Source organism: Macaca mulatta, chromosome 1 (assembly GCF_049350105.2).
Source record: "Macaca mulatta isolate MMU2019108-1 chromosome 1, T2T-MMU8v2.0, whole genome shotgun sequence".
Classification (NCBI taxonomy): Eukaryota; Metazoa; Chordata; class Mammalia; order Primates; family Cercopithecidae; genus Macaca; species Macaca mulatta.
Window position 1 is genome coordinate 219,216,473 of NC_133406.1, and position 16,707 is coordinate 219,233,179.

General features: G+C 48.7%; 1 protein-coding gene across 40 annotated transcripts in view; it reads left to right on the forward strand.

Moving 5' to 3' along the window:
• The first annotated feature begins 6,831 nt into the window (after positions 1-6,831).
• The window catches only part of USP48 (ubiquitin specific peptidase 48), a 106,190-nt gene continuing 96,314 nt past the window's right edge, over positions 6,832-16,707 (forward strand). For all 40 annotated transcript variants that reach the window (XM_077971224.1, XM_077971218.1, XM_077971025.1 and 37 more), the window contains exon 1: positions 6,832-7,157. Coding sequence is in view for 38 of the 40 variants with exons in the window: in XM_077971025.1 (XP_077827151.1) it covers positions 7,024-7,157 (134 nt within the window). In the remaining 2 variants the exon portion in view is untranslated. The remainder of the gene's footprint in view (positions 7,158-16,707) is intronic.

Consider the following 16,707-nt stretch of genomic DNA (forward strand, 5'->3'; position numbering starts at 1 on the left):
GCTCACTGCAACCTCCACCTCCCGTATTCAAGCCATTCTCCTGCCTCAGTCTGGGCAGTAGCTGGGATTACAGACATGTGCCACCACGCCCAGCTTTTTTTTTTTTTTTTTGGCATTTTTAGTAGAGGCGGGGTTTCTCCATGTTGGTCAGGCTGGTCTCGAACTCCCGACCTCAGATGATCTGCCCACCTCAGCCTCCCAAAGTGCTGGGATTACAGGTGTGAGCCACCACGCCCGGCCAGCCTTTGCCTCTTTTAAAAAGTTCTAAATTGGTAGCCAATCGGGACAAATATAGAATGTGAGGTCCCGTTCCAGCCAATGGAAACCCGACACAGCAGTAGGATGGACACGTCAGGTTATAAATGACCCTGTCCCCTTTGTTTGGTGTACTCTCATGGCAAAACTGCTGGTGAGTGTACCCTTTCTGCAGAAAGTAAAAATGGCCTTGCTGAGGAAATTAAATGTATGTTCAAGTGCTATTTCTTCTTTTTCTTTTCTTTTTTTTGAGATGAAGTCTTGCTCTGTCGCTAGGCTGGAGTGCAGTGGTACAATCTTGGCTCAGTGCAACCTCCACGTCACAGGATCAAGTGATTCTCCTGCCTCAGCCTCCTGAGTAGCTGGGACTACAGGCGTGTGCCACCATGCCCAGCTAATTTTTTGTATTTTTAGCAGAGATGGGGTTTCACCATGTTAGCCAGGATGGTCTTGATCTCTTGATCTCGTGATCCACCTGCCTCAGCCTCCCAAAGTGCTGGGATTACAGGCATGAGCCACCACGCCCGGCCTCAAGTGCTATTTCTTCTTCTTCTTCTTTTTTTTTTTTTTTTTGAGGAGGAGTCTCACACTGTTGCCCAGGCTGGAGTGCAGTGGTGCCATCTCGGCTCACTGCAAGCTCCGCCTCCCGGGTTCACGCCATTTTCCTGCCTCAGCCTCCCGAGTAGCTGGGACTACAGGCGCCCGCCACCATGCCCAGGTAATTTTTTCTATTTTTTAGTAGAGATGGGGTTTCACCGTATTAGCCAGGATGGTCTCGATCTCCTGACCTTGTGATCCGCTCACCTCAGCCTCCCAAAGTGCTGGGATTACAGGCGTGAGCCACCACGACCGGCCTCAAATGCTATTTCTTTTTCTTTTTTTTTTTTTGTTGAGACAGAGTCTCGCTGTGCCGCCCAGGCTGGAGTGCAGTGGCCGGATCTCAGCTCACTGCAAGCTCCGCCTCCCGGGTTCACACCATTCTCCTGCCTCAGCCTCCCGAGTAGCTGGGACTATAGGCGCCCTCCACCTCGCCCGGCTAGTTTTTTGTATTTTTAAAGTAGAGACGGGTTTCACCATGTCAGCCAGGATGGTCTCGATCTCCTGACCTCGTGATCCGCCTGTCTCGGCCTCCCAAAGTGCTGGGATTACAGGCTTGAGCCACCACGCCCGGCCCCCAAATGCTATTTCTTTAGGGCACTGGGGAACAAGCATTCTAACAAGATCACCCAGGGAGTAAACAAAGTTAAGGGAGAGGTCCAAAGGACTGAACCCTAGGCCATTCAAGTTTCCAGGTTAGAGGAGAAAGAACCTGCGAAAGACGCTGAAAGGGATGGCCAGTAGTAATGAGAAAATCAGGAGAGTGCGGCGCCCTGTGATCTAAGAAAAGAAAGTGTTTCTAAGAGGAAAGAGTGAATAACTGCGTCAATTGCTGCTAACAGGTCTAGTAAAATAAATAGAGTATGAGTTTACCATCGCATTTAACAAGGTGGAGGCCATTGGTGATCTTCATATGAGCAGTTTTGGGGGTGATAGAGGCAAGAACCTGATTTGGGAGGTTTAAGGAGGAATAGGAGGAGAACTGGAGAAGAGTACAGAAAATGCTTTCCAGGATTTTGCTATAAAGGGAAAAAGAGAAATTGGACAATAGCTGGAAGGGGATGTGGGAGTCAAGAGAGGGTTTGTTAAACTTAAGAGAAAGTATAGCAAATTAGCACATTTGGGCTTTGTTTGTTTGTTTTTGAAATAGGGTCTCCCTCTGTTGCCCAGACTGAAGTGCAGTGGCACAATCTCTGCTCACTACAGCCTCGACCTCCTGGGCTCAAGCAATCCCTCCACTTTAGCCTTCTGAGTAGCTGGGACTACAGGTGCATACCACCACATCTGACTAATTTTTGTATTTTTGTAGGGACAGGGTTTCACCATGTTGCCCAAGCTGGTCTCAAACTCCTGAGCTCAAGTGATCTGCCTGCCTCAGCCTCTCAGAATTCTGGCATTATTTTACAGGTCTGAGCGACTGTGCCTGGCCAAATTATAGCATAAGTGAATGCTAATGAGAATGATCCAGTAGAGACCGAAAAACTCATGATGCAGAAGCAACATATCCCCTCGAGACTCAGACTCACACCTGCTTTCCTGACATGGATGTCCCTGACTCACCGGAAACGCAATATATTCAAAACTGAAATTACCTTCCTTCTTTTTTTTTTCTGAGACAGAGTTTCGCTCTTGTGACCCAGGCTGGAGTGTGATGGCACTATCTCGGCTCACTGCAACCTTCATCTCCTGCCTCAGCCTCCCAAGCCACTGGGATTACAGGTGCCTGCCACCACGCCCGGCTAATTTTTGTAATTTTAGTAGAGACGGGGTTTCCTCATGTTTGCCAGTCTGGTCTCGAACTTCTGACCTAAGGTGATCTGCCCATCTCAGCCTCCCAAAGTGCTGGATTACAGGCGTGAGCCACCACGCCTGGCCGAAATCATCTTCTTTCTAAATCTGCTCCTTCTTTGGTGTTGCTATCTCATTTGGTAGAAATTCTACTTAATTATCCTATTTAGAAAACTGCCATATAGTAGTGTCTTCACGGTGAATGATAGTCACAATTTCATTATGTACTAAGTGAAGGAAGGGATTACACAGGGAGCTGTAGGTACCGAGGAAAGGGGTGTGACCAGACTTGAAGGTCAAATATCAGAAAGGTGAAGAGATACCAGACAAGTCAACATCATCAAGCTACAGCAAGTCCTCATTCTGTCCGAGGTGTTTGAACCAGAGTGACTCTATCTTGAATGGGGGCTGGGTAAAATAAGGCTGAGACCTACTGGGCTGCATTTCCAGGAGGTTAAGGCATTCTTTTTTTTTTTTTTTTTTCAGACTGAGTCTCCCACCGTTGCCTGGGATGCAGTGCAATGCCGCAATCTTGGCTCACTGTAACCTCCGCCTCCTGGGTTCAAGCGATTGTCCTGCATCAGCCTCCTGAGTAACTGGGATGCCACCACGCCTGGCTAATTTTTATATTTTTAGTAGAGCCAGGGTTTCACTATGTTGGCCAGGCTAGTCTCAAACTCCTGACCTCAGGTGATCTGCCCACCTTGGCCTCCCAAAGTGCTGGGATTACAGGCGTGAGCCACCATGCCTGGCCTAAGGCATTAGACACAGGATGAGATAGGAGGTCTGCACAAGATACAGGTCATAAAGACGTTGCTGATAAAACAGAATGCAGTAAAAGTAAGGGAGGAGACCACCCCTCATATTGTCTTATGCCCAATTTCTGCCTCCAAAGAAAGAAGTAAAAACTAAAAGGCAGAAATGAAATCCACAGGCAGACAGCCCGGCGCCGCACGCTGGGCCTAGTAGTTAAAGATCGACCTCTGACCTAATTGGTTCTGTTATCTATGGATTACAGACATTGTACAGAAATGCACTGTGAAAATCCCTATCTTGGCCGGGAGCGGTGGCTCAAGCCTGTAATCCCAGCACTTTGGGAGGCCGAGACGGGCAGATCACGAGGTCAGGAGATCGAGACCATCCTGGCGAACACAGTGAAACCCCGTCTCTACTAAAAAAAATACAAAAAACTAGCCGGGCGAGGTGGCGGGCACCTGTAGTCTCAGCTACTCAGGAGGCTGAGGCAGGAGAATGGTGTAAACCCGGGAGGCGGAGCTTGCAGTGAGCTGAGATCCAGCCACAGCACTCCAGCCTGGGCGACAGAGCGAGACTCCGTCTCAACAACAACAAAAAAAGAAAATCCCTATCTTATTTCGTTCCGATCTAATTACCAGTGCAAACAGCCCCCAGTCACATACCCCCTGCTTGCTCAATCAATCACGACCCTCTCACACGCATCCCCTTAGAGTTGTGAGCCCTAAAAGGGACAGGAATTGCTCACTCGGGGAGCTCGGCTCTCGAGACAGGAGTCTTGCCGGTGCCCCTGGCTGAATAAACCCCTTTGTTCTTTAACTCCGTGTCTGAGGAGTTTTGTCTGCATCTTGTCCTGCTACAAAAGAAGTTGGTCAAAACCCACCAAACCAAGATGGCCATGAGAGTGACCTCTGGTCATCCTCACTGCTTATCATATGCTAATTATTATACATTAGCATGCTAAAAGACATGCCCACCAGTGCATGACAGTTTACAAATGCCATGGCAGCATCAGGAAGTTACCCTATATGGTCTAAAAAGGGGAGGAGGCCAGGCGCAGTGGCTTACACCTGTAATTCCAGCACTTTGAGAGGCCGAGGTGGGCAGATCACCCGAGGTCGGGAGTTTGAGACCAGCCTGGCCAACATAGTGAAACCCTGTCTCTACTAAAAATACAAAAATTAGCCGGGCGTGGTGGTGGGCACCTGTAATCCAGCTACTCAGGAGGCTGAGGCAGGACAATTGCTTGAGACCAGCCTGGCCAACACAGTGAAACCCCGTCTCTACTAAAAAATAGAAAAAAAAATTAGCCGGGTGTCGTGGCAAAAGCCTGTAATCCTAGCTACTTGTGAGGTTGAGGCAGGAGAATTGCTTGAACCTGGGAGGCGGAGGTTGCAGTGAGCCCAGACCACACCATTGCACTCCAGCCTGGGCAGCAAGAGCAAAACTCCGTCTCTCTCACACACACACACACAAAGACTCTTCTCTGCCTCACTACACAAAATGCGAATCTCCATTATAGCACTCAATAGCTTTACATCTTCAGTGGGTACCTTCAATAAAGGCAAGGTCTTCCTTTCAAGCCATAACTCTCACCTGTCCCTGTCTCAGAAATTGTGGCCCTCTCACGCCAAGCTTTTCTCTTCTGTGCCTTTGCACCTTGTGGTTTTTCTGAAATGGTGTCTTTCGTCTGTCCTGGCTAAGTCCAACTCATTAAAGGTGGGCTTCGGGATTACTTCTGGGAAGCCCCCCCTTTTTTTTTTTTGAGACGGAGTCTCACTCTGTCGCCCAGGCGGGAGGGCAGTGGCCGGATCTCAGCTCACTGCAAGCTCCGCCTCCCGGGTTCAGGCCATTCTCCTGCCTCAGCCTCCCGAGTAGCTGGGACTACAGGCGCCCGCCACCTCGCCCGGCTAGTTTTTTTGTACTTTTTAGTAGAGACGGGGCTCCTGGCGAACACCGTGTTCGCCAGGATGGTCTCGATCTCCTGACCTCGTGATCCGCCCGTCTCGGCCTCCCAAAGTGCTGGGATTACAGGCTTGAGCCACCGCGCCCGGCCTCTGGGAAGCCTTTACTCAAGTACCCCAAAGCCTCCCAAGACTGGGATGGGGATCTTTGTATTTCTACTGCTCACTCCCTAACCCACCTCCAGGGGCAGGGACCACATCTTACTTTCTTCCTGCTTTCAGTGAAAAAAAATTTTTTTTTTTTGAGACGGAGTTTTACTCTCGTTGCCCAGGTTGGAGTGCAATGGCGTGATCTCGGCTAACCGCAACCTCCGTCTCCCGGGTTCAAGCGATTCTCGTGCCTCAGCCTCCCGAGTAGCTGGGATTACAAGCCTAAGCGACACGCCCGGCTAATTTTGTCTTTTTAGTAGAGACGGGGTTTCTCCATGTTGGTCATGCTGGTCTCGAACTCCTAACCTCAGGTGATCCGCCCACCTCGGCCTCCAAAGTGGTGGGATTACAGGCGTGAGCCCCTGTGCCCTGCCCAATGAATGTTGATCTGAAGAATTCAGCCTAACGTTTTCCAGCGGGCAAGCAGTTGAGTCAGAAATTAGCGCTTAGATTCTGGCAGGGCTCTGATTCAAATGCAAAATTCTTAAATGGCCTCACTTTAGTAGAGTTCTTTACAGTTTGCAAAACAATTCTCATACAGCTACTCTTTATGTCCTGGGGCAGGCAGGAGTCGCAGAAAGGAAATATTTTAAACCAGGAGCTAGAGAGGAACGAGAAAATCCCGGCATAGAGATAACACTTTTGAGAAAGGAGCCAACAGCAAGCACGACCTTGCTCACCAGAGAAACTCCACCCTGGCACCTCGGATCCCCGCCCGCACAGTCTGCGGCGCACCGAGCCCTCCCACCTCGAAGACTACCAATCCCAGCATGCCTCACAGTGAGTGACAGAACGCAGGGCATGCCGGGACACGTAGTCCCACCCTAGCACAGGAAAAGGTTAGAACGTCCTATGACGTCAGGAGGGCTCGGGAAAGGGGTTCGGAACCGGTCCAGGCTCAAGTTAAATCTCCCTCTAAAGAGCCGACCCTGGTTTCTTTGGCGACTCGATTTTGACTCTAAACAGGTCCCGCTCCACAGTCTGGGCGGGCCTATGGTGTGTGCCGAGTACCCTGTAGCGTGAAAACTTCATGGTTAAAAGGGAAGTACTGGAGCCAAGAAATAGTTTTCGAGACACTGGTTTGTTAGAGTAGTGGTACGTAGGGTGCCGCCCTAAACGGGGGCTGAGACGCTGCTTTTTCAGCAGCGCCAGTGAGGACGTGGCAAGACTGCCTCGGGCGTACGCTTCCTCTTCCTCAGCCCGTCGGGTTAGGGGCGCGGGAGGCGCAGAGGCTGCTGGGAACGCGCATGCGCCTAGTGCGGTGGGGAGTCCACCTTTAACGTCCGCGGGCGCGGGGTGTGTCGGGTGTCGACGGCGGCGCTTTGCGGCCGGTCGTGCGGGTCGGGCGCGGGCGGGCGCGGCGGTAGTGGCGCGCACAGGTGATTGACTGGCCAGCTGCCTGAGGGAGCGCCGGGTCCTCCTCGCTGGCAGGTGGCGGAGCCCATTGGGGCGGCGGTGCAGACCGCGGCGGCGGCGGCGGCGGTCTGGCTCGGGAGGCGTTCCTGGGGCCAAGGCCATGGCCCCGCGGCTGCAGCTGGAGAAGGCGGCCTGGCGCTGGGCGGAGACGGTGCGGCCCGAGGAGGTGTCGCAGGAGCACATCGAGACCGCTTACCGCATCTGGCTGGAGCCCTGCATTCGCGGCGTGTGCAGGTGAGGCCCGCGCACCGCGCCTCGCGGGCCCCTTGCGCCGGACCTTGGAAAGCCGGGGCGGGGTTGGGGGAAGGAAGACGGCCAGCCTTTTGCGTGCATTTGGGAGGCGCGGAGCCGAGCGAGGTGGAGTTTCTCCTTTTGCGCCGTTTGCGCGACCTGGGAAACGCAGCCTTCCCAGGCTGTGCGCGGAGGTGATGCTGGCCAAAGCACTTTAGGAAGGTTTGGGTTCCCATCCAGAAGATGGCGGTGGAGATGAAGGCAGGAGCCGAGAGCTTAGCAAGCGTTGATGACTGGGGTATCTTGGCCACATCACGGCTCTTTCGTTTATGAAAAGGAACTTTGAAAGTGAGCTTCATCACAGTGTATCTTGTTGGTGTTGACACCGAAGGCCTGATCATCTTAGTATTATTTTGGAGAGGGCAGCTTTAGAAAAAACTGTGGTCAGCCTACGTCATCGATACCCTGCACCCCCCTTGACCTTCCCTCACTCGTTAATGTATTTTTTTTTTTTTTAAGCATTTCTTTGGTCGTTCTGGTTCGACACCACTTTACCGAGTACCAAGTTTGAGCTGTGATAGTGCTGTCCTTCACGTCTGCCCCGCCCTTGAACCTTCCCTTTCCTTAACCCCCTCTTGTAGATTGAATCCTTAGGCTTTGCTCCCGTTTGTTCCTTTTTTTCCACCTTGTAACGCGGGAACTGTAGTTTTCGTTTCAGAATGTTGTTGAAATTGACTTGGCCAAGCCGGACATGCTCAGTAGCCGTCTTTCGGCAGGCATTTAGGAAATGCTTTCTGCAGTTTTTACATTCCGCTGGGGGATCCTGAAGGAATGGAAGTATGGTCTCTGGCTTTGGAGCTTAAAGTCTAGTCTGAGACGTGAAATAAGTTAGGGAGTTTCTGTAAAGCAAACGAGTAAGTCCAAGCTCTGGGCGTCTGTCTCACAAGGAGGGTAAATCTGACTTTAACAGTAAGTTCTGGAATGACTGTAGTCTGTGTATAGTAGAAATAATCAAGCTTCAGTCAGTTTCCAGACTAACCAAATAATGTAAACTCTTAATAGTTCTGGTTGTTTGTGAGCCAGGGTCTCACTCTGTCACCCAGGCTGAAGTACAGTGGCACAAGCTCGGCTCACTGCAACCTCCACTTCCCTGGCCCAAGCGATCCTCCCACCTCAGCCTCCCGAGTAGCTGGGATGAGAGGCATGGGCCACCACGCCCGACTCAATTTTGTATTTTTAGTAGAGACGGGTTTTCGCCATGTTGGCCAGGCTGGTCTCGAGCTCTGGGCTTAAGCGATCTGCCCACCTCCTCTGGGATTACAGGCGTGAGCCACCGTGCTGGGCCAATAGTTCCGAGATATATATATTTATTTATTTATTGAGACGGTGTTTCGCTCTTGTTGCTCAGGCTGGAGTGCAATGGCGCGATCTCAGCTCACTGCAACCTCCGCCTCTCTGGTTCAAGCAATTCTCCTGCCTCAGCCTCCTGAATAGCTGGGATTACAGGCATGCACCATCATGTCCGGCTAATTTTTTTTTTTTTTTTTTTTTTTGGTATTTTTAGTAGAGACAGGGTTTCTCCATGTTGGTCAGGCTGGCCTCGAACTCCTGACCTCAGGTAATTTGCCTGCCTTGGCCTTCGAAAGTGCTGGGATTACAGGTGTGAGCCACTGCCCACCTGGCTGATACTTTTTCTTTTTCTTTTTTTTTCCGAGACAGCATCATGAGACGCTGGAAAAATTTTAAAAAAGTATACATTAAAAAAATATTTTGTGTGTTTTTAGTAGAGACGGGGTTTCGTCGTGTTAGCCAGTATGGTCTCGATCTCCTGACCTCGTAATCTGCCCGCCTCGGCCTCCCAAAGTGCTGGGATTACAGGCGTGAGCCACACAGTTTTTAAAAGAAAAAAAGAATAGACCCGGTGTAGTGGCTCATGCCTGTAAGCCCAGCACTTTGGGAGGCTGAGACCAGCCTGCCCAGCATGGTGAAACCCCGTCTCTACTAAAAATACAAAAATTAGCCGGGCATGGTGGCGGGCGCCTGTAATCCCAGCTACTGGGGTGGCTGAGGCAGGAGAATCGCTTGAACCCGGGAGGTGGAGGTTGCAGTGAGCCAAGATGGTGCCACTGCACTCCAGCCTGGGCAACAGGGCCAGACTTTGTCTCAAAAAAAAAAAAATTATCTTATCTTGGCCTCTGTATTCTCTGCATGTTCTGTCTCTAAATTTCCCTATTCTGGACATTTTATATAAATAGAATCCTAAAATACGTGGACTTTTGTGACTGATTTCCTTTACTTATCATGTATTTAAGGGTCATCCATGTTGTAGCATGTTTCAGCACTTCATTAAAAAAATACCTGGAAAATACATATAACAGTGTTTACCATCTTAAAGTGCACAATTCGGTGGGTTTCAATACCTTTATAGTGTTGTACAACCATCACCACTGTCTGGTTCCAGAACTTTTCATTATCCTAAAAGGAAACAGTATCTGTTAGTCACGTCCCACTTTTCCCCCTCCCCCAGCCCCTGGCAACTGCTAATCTACTTTCTGTCTCTGGATTTCTCTATTGATATTTCCATGGAATATTACAGCAATGGAGTTATACAGTACGTGGCCATTTGTGTCTGCTTTCACTTAGCATAATGTTTCCAAGGGTTATCCCTCCTGCACATGTGTCAGTACATTATTCCTTACGGCTGAGTAGTATTCCATTTTATGGATAATGCCACATTTTATATATGTATTCATCAGTTGAGGGACATTTTGATAACTTCCAACTTTTGGTTATTTTGAGTAGGACTTCTCTGAATATTTGCATGCAAGTTTTGGTTTGAACGTCCGATTTCAGTTCTTTACCTGGGAGTGGAATTACTGGGTCATACACAGTCAATTCTGTGTTTAACTTACTGAACCGTGAAACTTTTCCACAGTGGTTGTACCGATTTACGTTCCCACCAGTGATGTATGAGGGTTCAACTGCCTCATCATCCTCATAAACACGTACTATTTTCTGTTTTTCTGATTAGGCCCTCCTAGTTGGGTGTGAAGTGATACATCTTTGTGGTTTTGATTTACATTTTCCTAGTGGCTAATGAGTTCAGCGTCTTTTCATGTGCTTGTTGCCTCTTTTCTTTTTATTGATCAATAATATGCCATTGGCCGGGCGCGGTGGCTTACACCTGTAATCCCAGCACTTCGGGAAGCTGAGGCGGGCAGGTTACGAGGTCAGGAGATCGAGACCATCCTGGCTAACACAGTGAAACCCCGTCTCCACTAAAGAATACAAAAAATTAGCCAGATGTGGTGGCGAGTGCCTGTAGTCCCAGCTACTCGGGAGGCTGGGGCAGGAGAATGGTGTGAACCCAGGAGGCGGAGCTTGCAGTGAGCCGGATTGCGCCACTGCACTCCAGCCTGGGCGACAGAGCAGGACTCTGTCTCAAAAAAAAAGTAATAATAATATGCCATCATATCTCTGTATCTACCGCCTTTTTTATTTGCATTCATCTGCTAATAGACATTTGAGTTGTTTCTACTTTTTGGTTATTATGAATAATGTTGCTATGAACGTTCGTGTAGTAGTTTTTATGTGGGCATTTGTTTTTATTTCTCTTGGTTATAGAACTGGAAGTGGGATTGTTGGGTTGTGTGGTAACTTTTAACTTTATTATTATTATTATTATTTTTTGAGACAGAGTCTCTCTCTGTTGCCCAGGCTGGAGTGTAGTGGTGCCATCTCGGCTCACTGCAACCTCCGCCTCCTAGGTTTAAGCGATTCTCGTGCCTCAGCCTCCCAGTCGCTAGGCTTACAGGTGCCCACCACCACACCCGGCTAATTTTTTGTATTTTTTAGTAGAGACTGGATTTCGCCAAGTTGGCCAGGCTGGTCTTGAACTCCTGATCTCGGGTGATCCACCCACCTCAGCCTCCCAGAGTGCTGGGATTACAGGCTTGAGCCACCTCACCCAGCACTTTTAACTTCTATTTATTTATTTTTTAAAATGAGGTCTCACTCTGTAACCCAGATTGGATTGCAGTGCAATTATGGCTCACTGCAGCCTTGAACTCCTGGGCTCAAGGAATCCTCCCGCCTCAGCCTCCTGCCACTACAGGCGCATGCCGCAACACGTGGCTAATTAAAAAAATTTTTTTTGCCAGGTGCGGTAGCCTGTAATCCCAGCACGTTGGGAGGCCGATGCAGGCGGATCACGAGGTCAGGAGATCGAGACCATCCTGGCCAACATGGTGAAACCCTGTCTCTACTAAAAATACAAAAAATTAGCCAGGCATGGTGGCGGATGCCTTTAGTCCCAGCTACTCAGGAGGCTGAGGCAGGAGAATGGCGTGAACCTGGGAGGCGGAGCTTGCAGTGAGCCGAGATTGCATCACTGCACCCCTCCAGCCTGGGTGACAGAGTGAGACTCCGTCTCAAAAAAAAAAAAAAAAAAAAAAAAAATTTTTGTGTGGAAATGGAGTCCCACTTTAGTGCCCAGGCTGATCTTGAACTCCTTGCTTCAAGTGATCCTCCTGCCTTGGCCCCCTAAAATGCTGTACTTGCATGAGTTCATGGCCTTTTTTTGGCTTTTTTTTTGGCTTTTTTTTTTCTTTTTTTAAAATATGAGTGTCTTGCTGTATTGTGTAGGCTGTCCTTGAACTCCTGGGCTCAGTCGATCCTCCTGCCTCAGCTTCTCTGGTAGCTGGGACTACAGGCACGAACTACCATGCCTGTGTTTAATATTTTGAGGAATTATCAGGTTGCTTTCCAGAGTGGCTACTATTTTCCATATCCACAAGCAGTGTATGAGGATTCCAATTGCTGCATGTCCCTGTACTTGTTACTGCCTTTTTTCTTTTAGCCATCCTAGTGGGTGTGAAGTGGTGTCTTTTATGTTTTCATTTGTGTTTCATTGATGACTAATCATATTAAACATCTTTTTGTGTACTTATTGGCCATGCATACATCTTTTTTGGAGAAATGTCTGTTGAAATCCTTTGCATGCTTTTAAATTGAGTTGCCTTTTTATTATTGAGTTGTGATCTTGTTTTGGTCTTGTTTTTTTGGTTTTTTTTTGAGACGGAGTCTTGCTCTGTCACCCAGGCTGGAGTGCAGTGGTGCCATCTCAGCTCACTGCAACCACCGCCTCCCAGGTTCAAGTGATTCTCCTGCGTCAGCCTCCCGAATAGCTGGGACTACAGGCTCACACCACCACGCCTAGCTAATTTTTTTTTGGTATATTTAGTGGAGACAGGGTTTCACCATGCTAGCCAGGCTGGTCTCTAACTCCTGACCTTATGATACGCCCACCTCAGCCTCCCAAAGTGCTAGAATTACAGGCGTGAGCCACTGCATGCGGCTGAGTTGTGTTCTTTATATATACTGCATATAAGTCCCTTATTAGATACATGATTTGGAAATATTTTTTCTAATTTCTGTGGCTTTGAATTTTATTGGTGGTATCATTTTCAGTACAAAAGCTTTTAATGTTCATGTAGTCCAATTTCTTTTTCTTCTCCATCTTTTTATTCTTATTAACGAAGCAGGGTCCTTGTTGCCCAGCCTTGAGAGCAGTGGTGTGATCATAGCTGACTGTACCCTTAAACTCCTGGGCTCAAGTGATCTTTTTGCCTCAACATCCCCAGTAGGTACAACTGCAGGTTGTACCACCACACCCAGCTAATTTTTTTGGTATTTTTTGTAGAGTTGGGGTCTTGCTATGTTACCCAGGCTGACCTTGAACCTTTAGCCTCAAGCAGTCCTGCTTCAGCTTCCCAGAGTACTGAGATTACAGGTGTGAACTACCTGGCCCCAACATTGTACTATTTCTTTGATACTTTTGGTCTTGTAAGAAGCCACACCTCACCCAAGGTTTGAGCAGTTTTTTTTTTTTTTTTTTTTTTTTTTTGAGACGGAGTCTCACGCTGTTGCCCAGGCTGGAGTGCAGTGGCGCGATCTCGGCTCACTGCAAGCTCCGCCTCCCGGGTTCCCGCCATTCTCCTGCCTCAGCCTCCTGAGTAGCTGGGACTACAGGCGCCCGCCACCGCGCCCGGCTAATTTTTTGTATTTTTAGTAGAGACGGGGTTTCACTGTGGTCTCGATCTCCTGACCTTGTGATCCGCCCGCCTCGGCCTCCCAAAGTGCTGGGATTACAGGCTGGAGCCACCGCGCCCGGCCAGTTTGAGCAGTTTTAATTAATGAATTAGTTAATTTTATGAGACAAAGTCTGGCTCTGTTGCCCAGACTGGAGTACAGTGGTGCAGTCTTAGCCCAGTGCAACCTCTGCCTTGCAGGGGTTTCAGCCATCCTCCTACCTCAGCCTCCCAAGTAGCTGTGACTAGAAGCATGCTTCACCACACTCGGCTAATTTTTGGTGTTTTTTTTTTTTTTTTTTTTTTCAAATGGAGTCTCACTCTGTTGTCCAGGCTGAGTGTAGTGGTGCAATCTTGGCTCACTGCAACCTCCGCCTCCTGGGTTCAAGCAGTTTTCCTGCCTTAGCTTCCTGAGTAGCTGGGATTGCAGGCACCCACCACCTTGCCCGGCTAATTTTTGTATTTTTAGTAGAGATGGGGGTCTGCCCTGTTGGTCAGGCTGGTCTCGAACTCCTGACCTCAGGGATCCCCCTGCCTTGGCTTCCCAAAGTGCTGGGATTACAGGCGTGAGCCCCTGTGCCTGGCCCTGTCAGCTTTTATTTAGATATCCAAAAAGCTCTCTTTCTACTCACTTTATTCGTTTTTGAGACAAGACACTATTCACTTTCTCCTTTTTTATGGAGACAGTGTTACCACGTTGTCCAGGCTGGTCTCAAATTCTTGGGCTCTAGCAGTCCTCCCTCCTCAGCCTCCTAAATTGCTGGGATTCCAGGCATGAGCCTTTCTCCTTTTGTTTATTTTTTCTCTTTGCAAGAAGAGATTAAATAAATAAATAGTATCACCAATATGTATTTTTCATACTTTATGCAACGATTTGTTATGAGATAACCAAAGCTGAAGAATGAGGTGTTTGACCACATTCAAAGACCACATGTGTCAGGACTGTTTACATTTCTGAAAGTACTTAGGACAATCACAGGATGAAAGCAGTGTGTACTAAATCCTCTGTCCACAGAATTCTGCAAATATTGTATGTTTTGAGGGCAGACTTGTTTGCTCACAGTGAGGTCAGTGGTCAAGTAAGTTCCTGGAAGTAAAATTGTTTGGTATGGGATGTATGTTTTTCATTTTGATCCATATTGCAAAATTGCCCCTCAGAATGAGGATTTCTCTACGTTTCCCTGTCAATGTGTGAGTATCTTACATATATATCATGCCCTCACCCACATAATGTGTTAGTCACACCTTTCCATCTAGTGCAAAGGGTGTCATATGTTTAATACGTTATTTGTTTTGTTACAGTTTCTTTTTGTTACAGTTTTTTGATGTGAAATTTGTTTTGTTTTGTTTTTGAGAGGGGGGTCTTACTATGTTGCTTAGGCTGATCTCAAACTCCTGGGCTGAAGCTATCTTCCTTCCTCAGCTTCCTGAGTAGCTGGGATTACAAGTGCATGTCACCATGCCCAGCCTTGATACGAATTTTCAAAGACAGAATTTACTTATATTTCCAGCCATGTATAGGAGTACAATGTCTTGTTCTCATTAGGGAAACATCATATGACTATTACCAAATTAAAACATTACAGAAGCCGGGCGTGGTGGCTCACGCCTGTAATCCCAGCACTTTGGGAGGCCGAGGCGGGCGGATCACAAGGTCAGGAGATCGAGACCACGGTGAAACCCCGTCTCTACTAAAAATACAAAAAATTAGCCGGGCGCGGTTGTGGGCGCCTGTAGTCCCAGCTACTCGGGAGGCTGAGGCAGGAGAATGGCGTGAACCCGGGAGGCGGAGCTTGCAGTGAGCCGAGATCGCGCCACTGCACTCCAGCCTGGGCGACAGAGCCAGACTCCGTCTCAAAAAAAAAAAAAAAAAAATTACAGAAATGTGTGAAGCACTCTAGAAAGCCAATGTCATGCCACCTTACATCAGTGGCTTTGTATTTCTAGTCCAAAACCCTAATGAGGGTCATGTGCGGTGGCTCACGCCTGTAATCCCAACACTTTGTTAGGCCGAGGTGGGAGGATTACTTGAGGTCAGGAGTTTGAGACCAGTCTGGTCAACATGGCAAAAACCCATTTCTACTAAATTAGCTGGGCATGGTGGCGGTATACACCTGTAATTCCAGCTACTCAGGAGGCTGAGGCACGAGAATCACTTGAACCCAGGAGGTGTAGGTTGCAGTGAGCCAAGATTGAGCCACTGCACTCCAACCTGGGTGACAGAGTGAGACTCTGTCTCAATAAAAACCAACCAACCAAACAAAATAACCCTAATGAAGACCCATAGTCCCAGCTATGCTGGAGGCTGAGGTGGGAGGGTGGCTTGAGCCTGGGAGGTGGAGGTTGCAGTGAGCCAAGATCATGCTGCTGCACTCCAGCTTGGGTGACAGAACAAGACCCTGTCTCAAAAAAAAGGAAAAAGAAAAAAGAGGAGTCACAATACATACTTTGTTGCAACTTGTTTCTATTATTCATGCATGTAAATCTGCCTTATTTATTTATTTATTTATTTATTTATTTATTTTATTTTTTTTTTTTTTTGAGACGGAGTCTCGCTCTGTAGCCCAGGCTGGAGTGCAGTGGCCGGATCTCAGCTCACTGCAAGCTCCGCCTCCCGGGTTCACGCCATTCTCCGGCCTCAGCCTCCCGAGTAGCTGGGACTACAGGCGCTGCCACCTCGCCCGGCTATTTTTTGTATTTCTTAGTAGAGACGGGGTTTCACCGTGTTAGCCAGGATGGTCTCGATTTCCTGACCTCGTGATCCGCCCATCTTGGCCTCCCAAAGTGCTGGGATTACAGGCTTGAGCCACCGCGCCCGGCCTATTTATTTATTTTTGAGAGAGTCTTGCTTTGTTGCCCAGGCTGGAGTGCAATGCGTGATTTTGGCTCACTGCAACCTCAGCCTCCTGGATTCAAGTGATTCTTGGAGCCTCAGCCTCCAGAGTAGCTGGGACTACAGGCATGGGCCACCATGCTTGGCTAATTTTTGTAGTTTAGTAGAGATGGGGTTTCACCCTGTTGGCCAGGCTGGTCTCTTAACTCCTGACTTCAGGTGATCCGCTCGCCTCAGCCTCCCAAAGTGGTGGGATTACAGGCGTGAGTCGCCACACCCGGATATTCTTTTTTCGTTTGTTTGTTTGTTTTGAGACAGAATCTTGCTCAGTCGCCAGGCTGGAGTGCAATGGCGCGGTCTTGTCTCACTGCAACCTCCGCTTCCCAGATTCAAGCGATTCTCCTGCCTCAACCTCCTGAGTAGCTGGGACTACAGGAGCGCACCACCACACCCGGCTAATATTTGTATTTTTAGTAGAGATGTGGTTTCACCGCGTTGGCCAGGATGGTCTTGATCTCCTGACCTCGCACTCCGCCTGCCTCAGCCTCCCAAAGTGCTGGGATTACAGGCATGAGCCACTGCACCCGGTCCTATTCTTTTTTTAAAAAATATTTTTATGTGTGTTTATGGT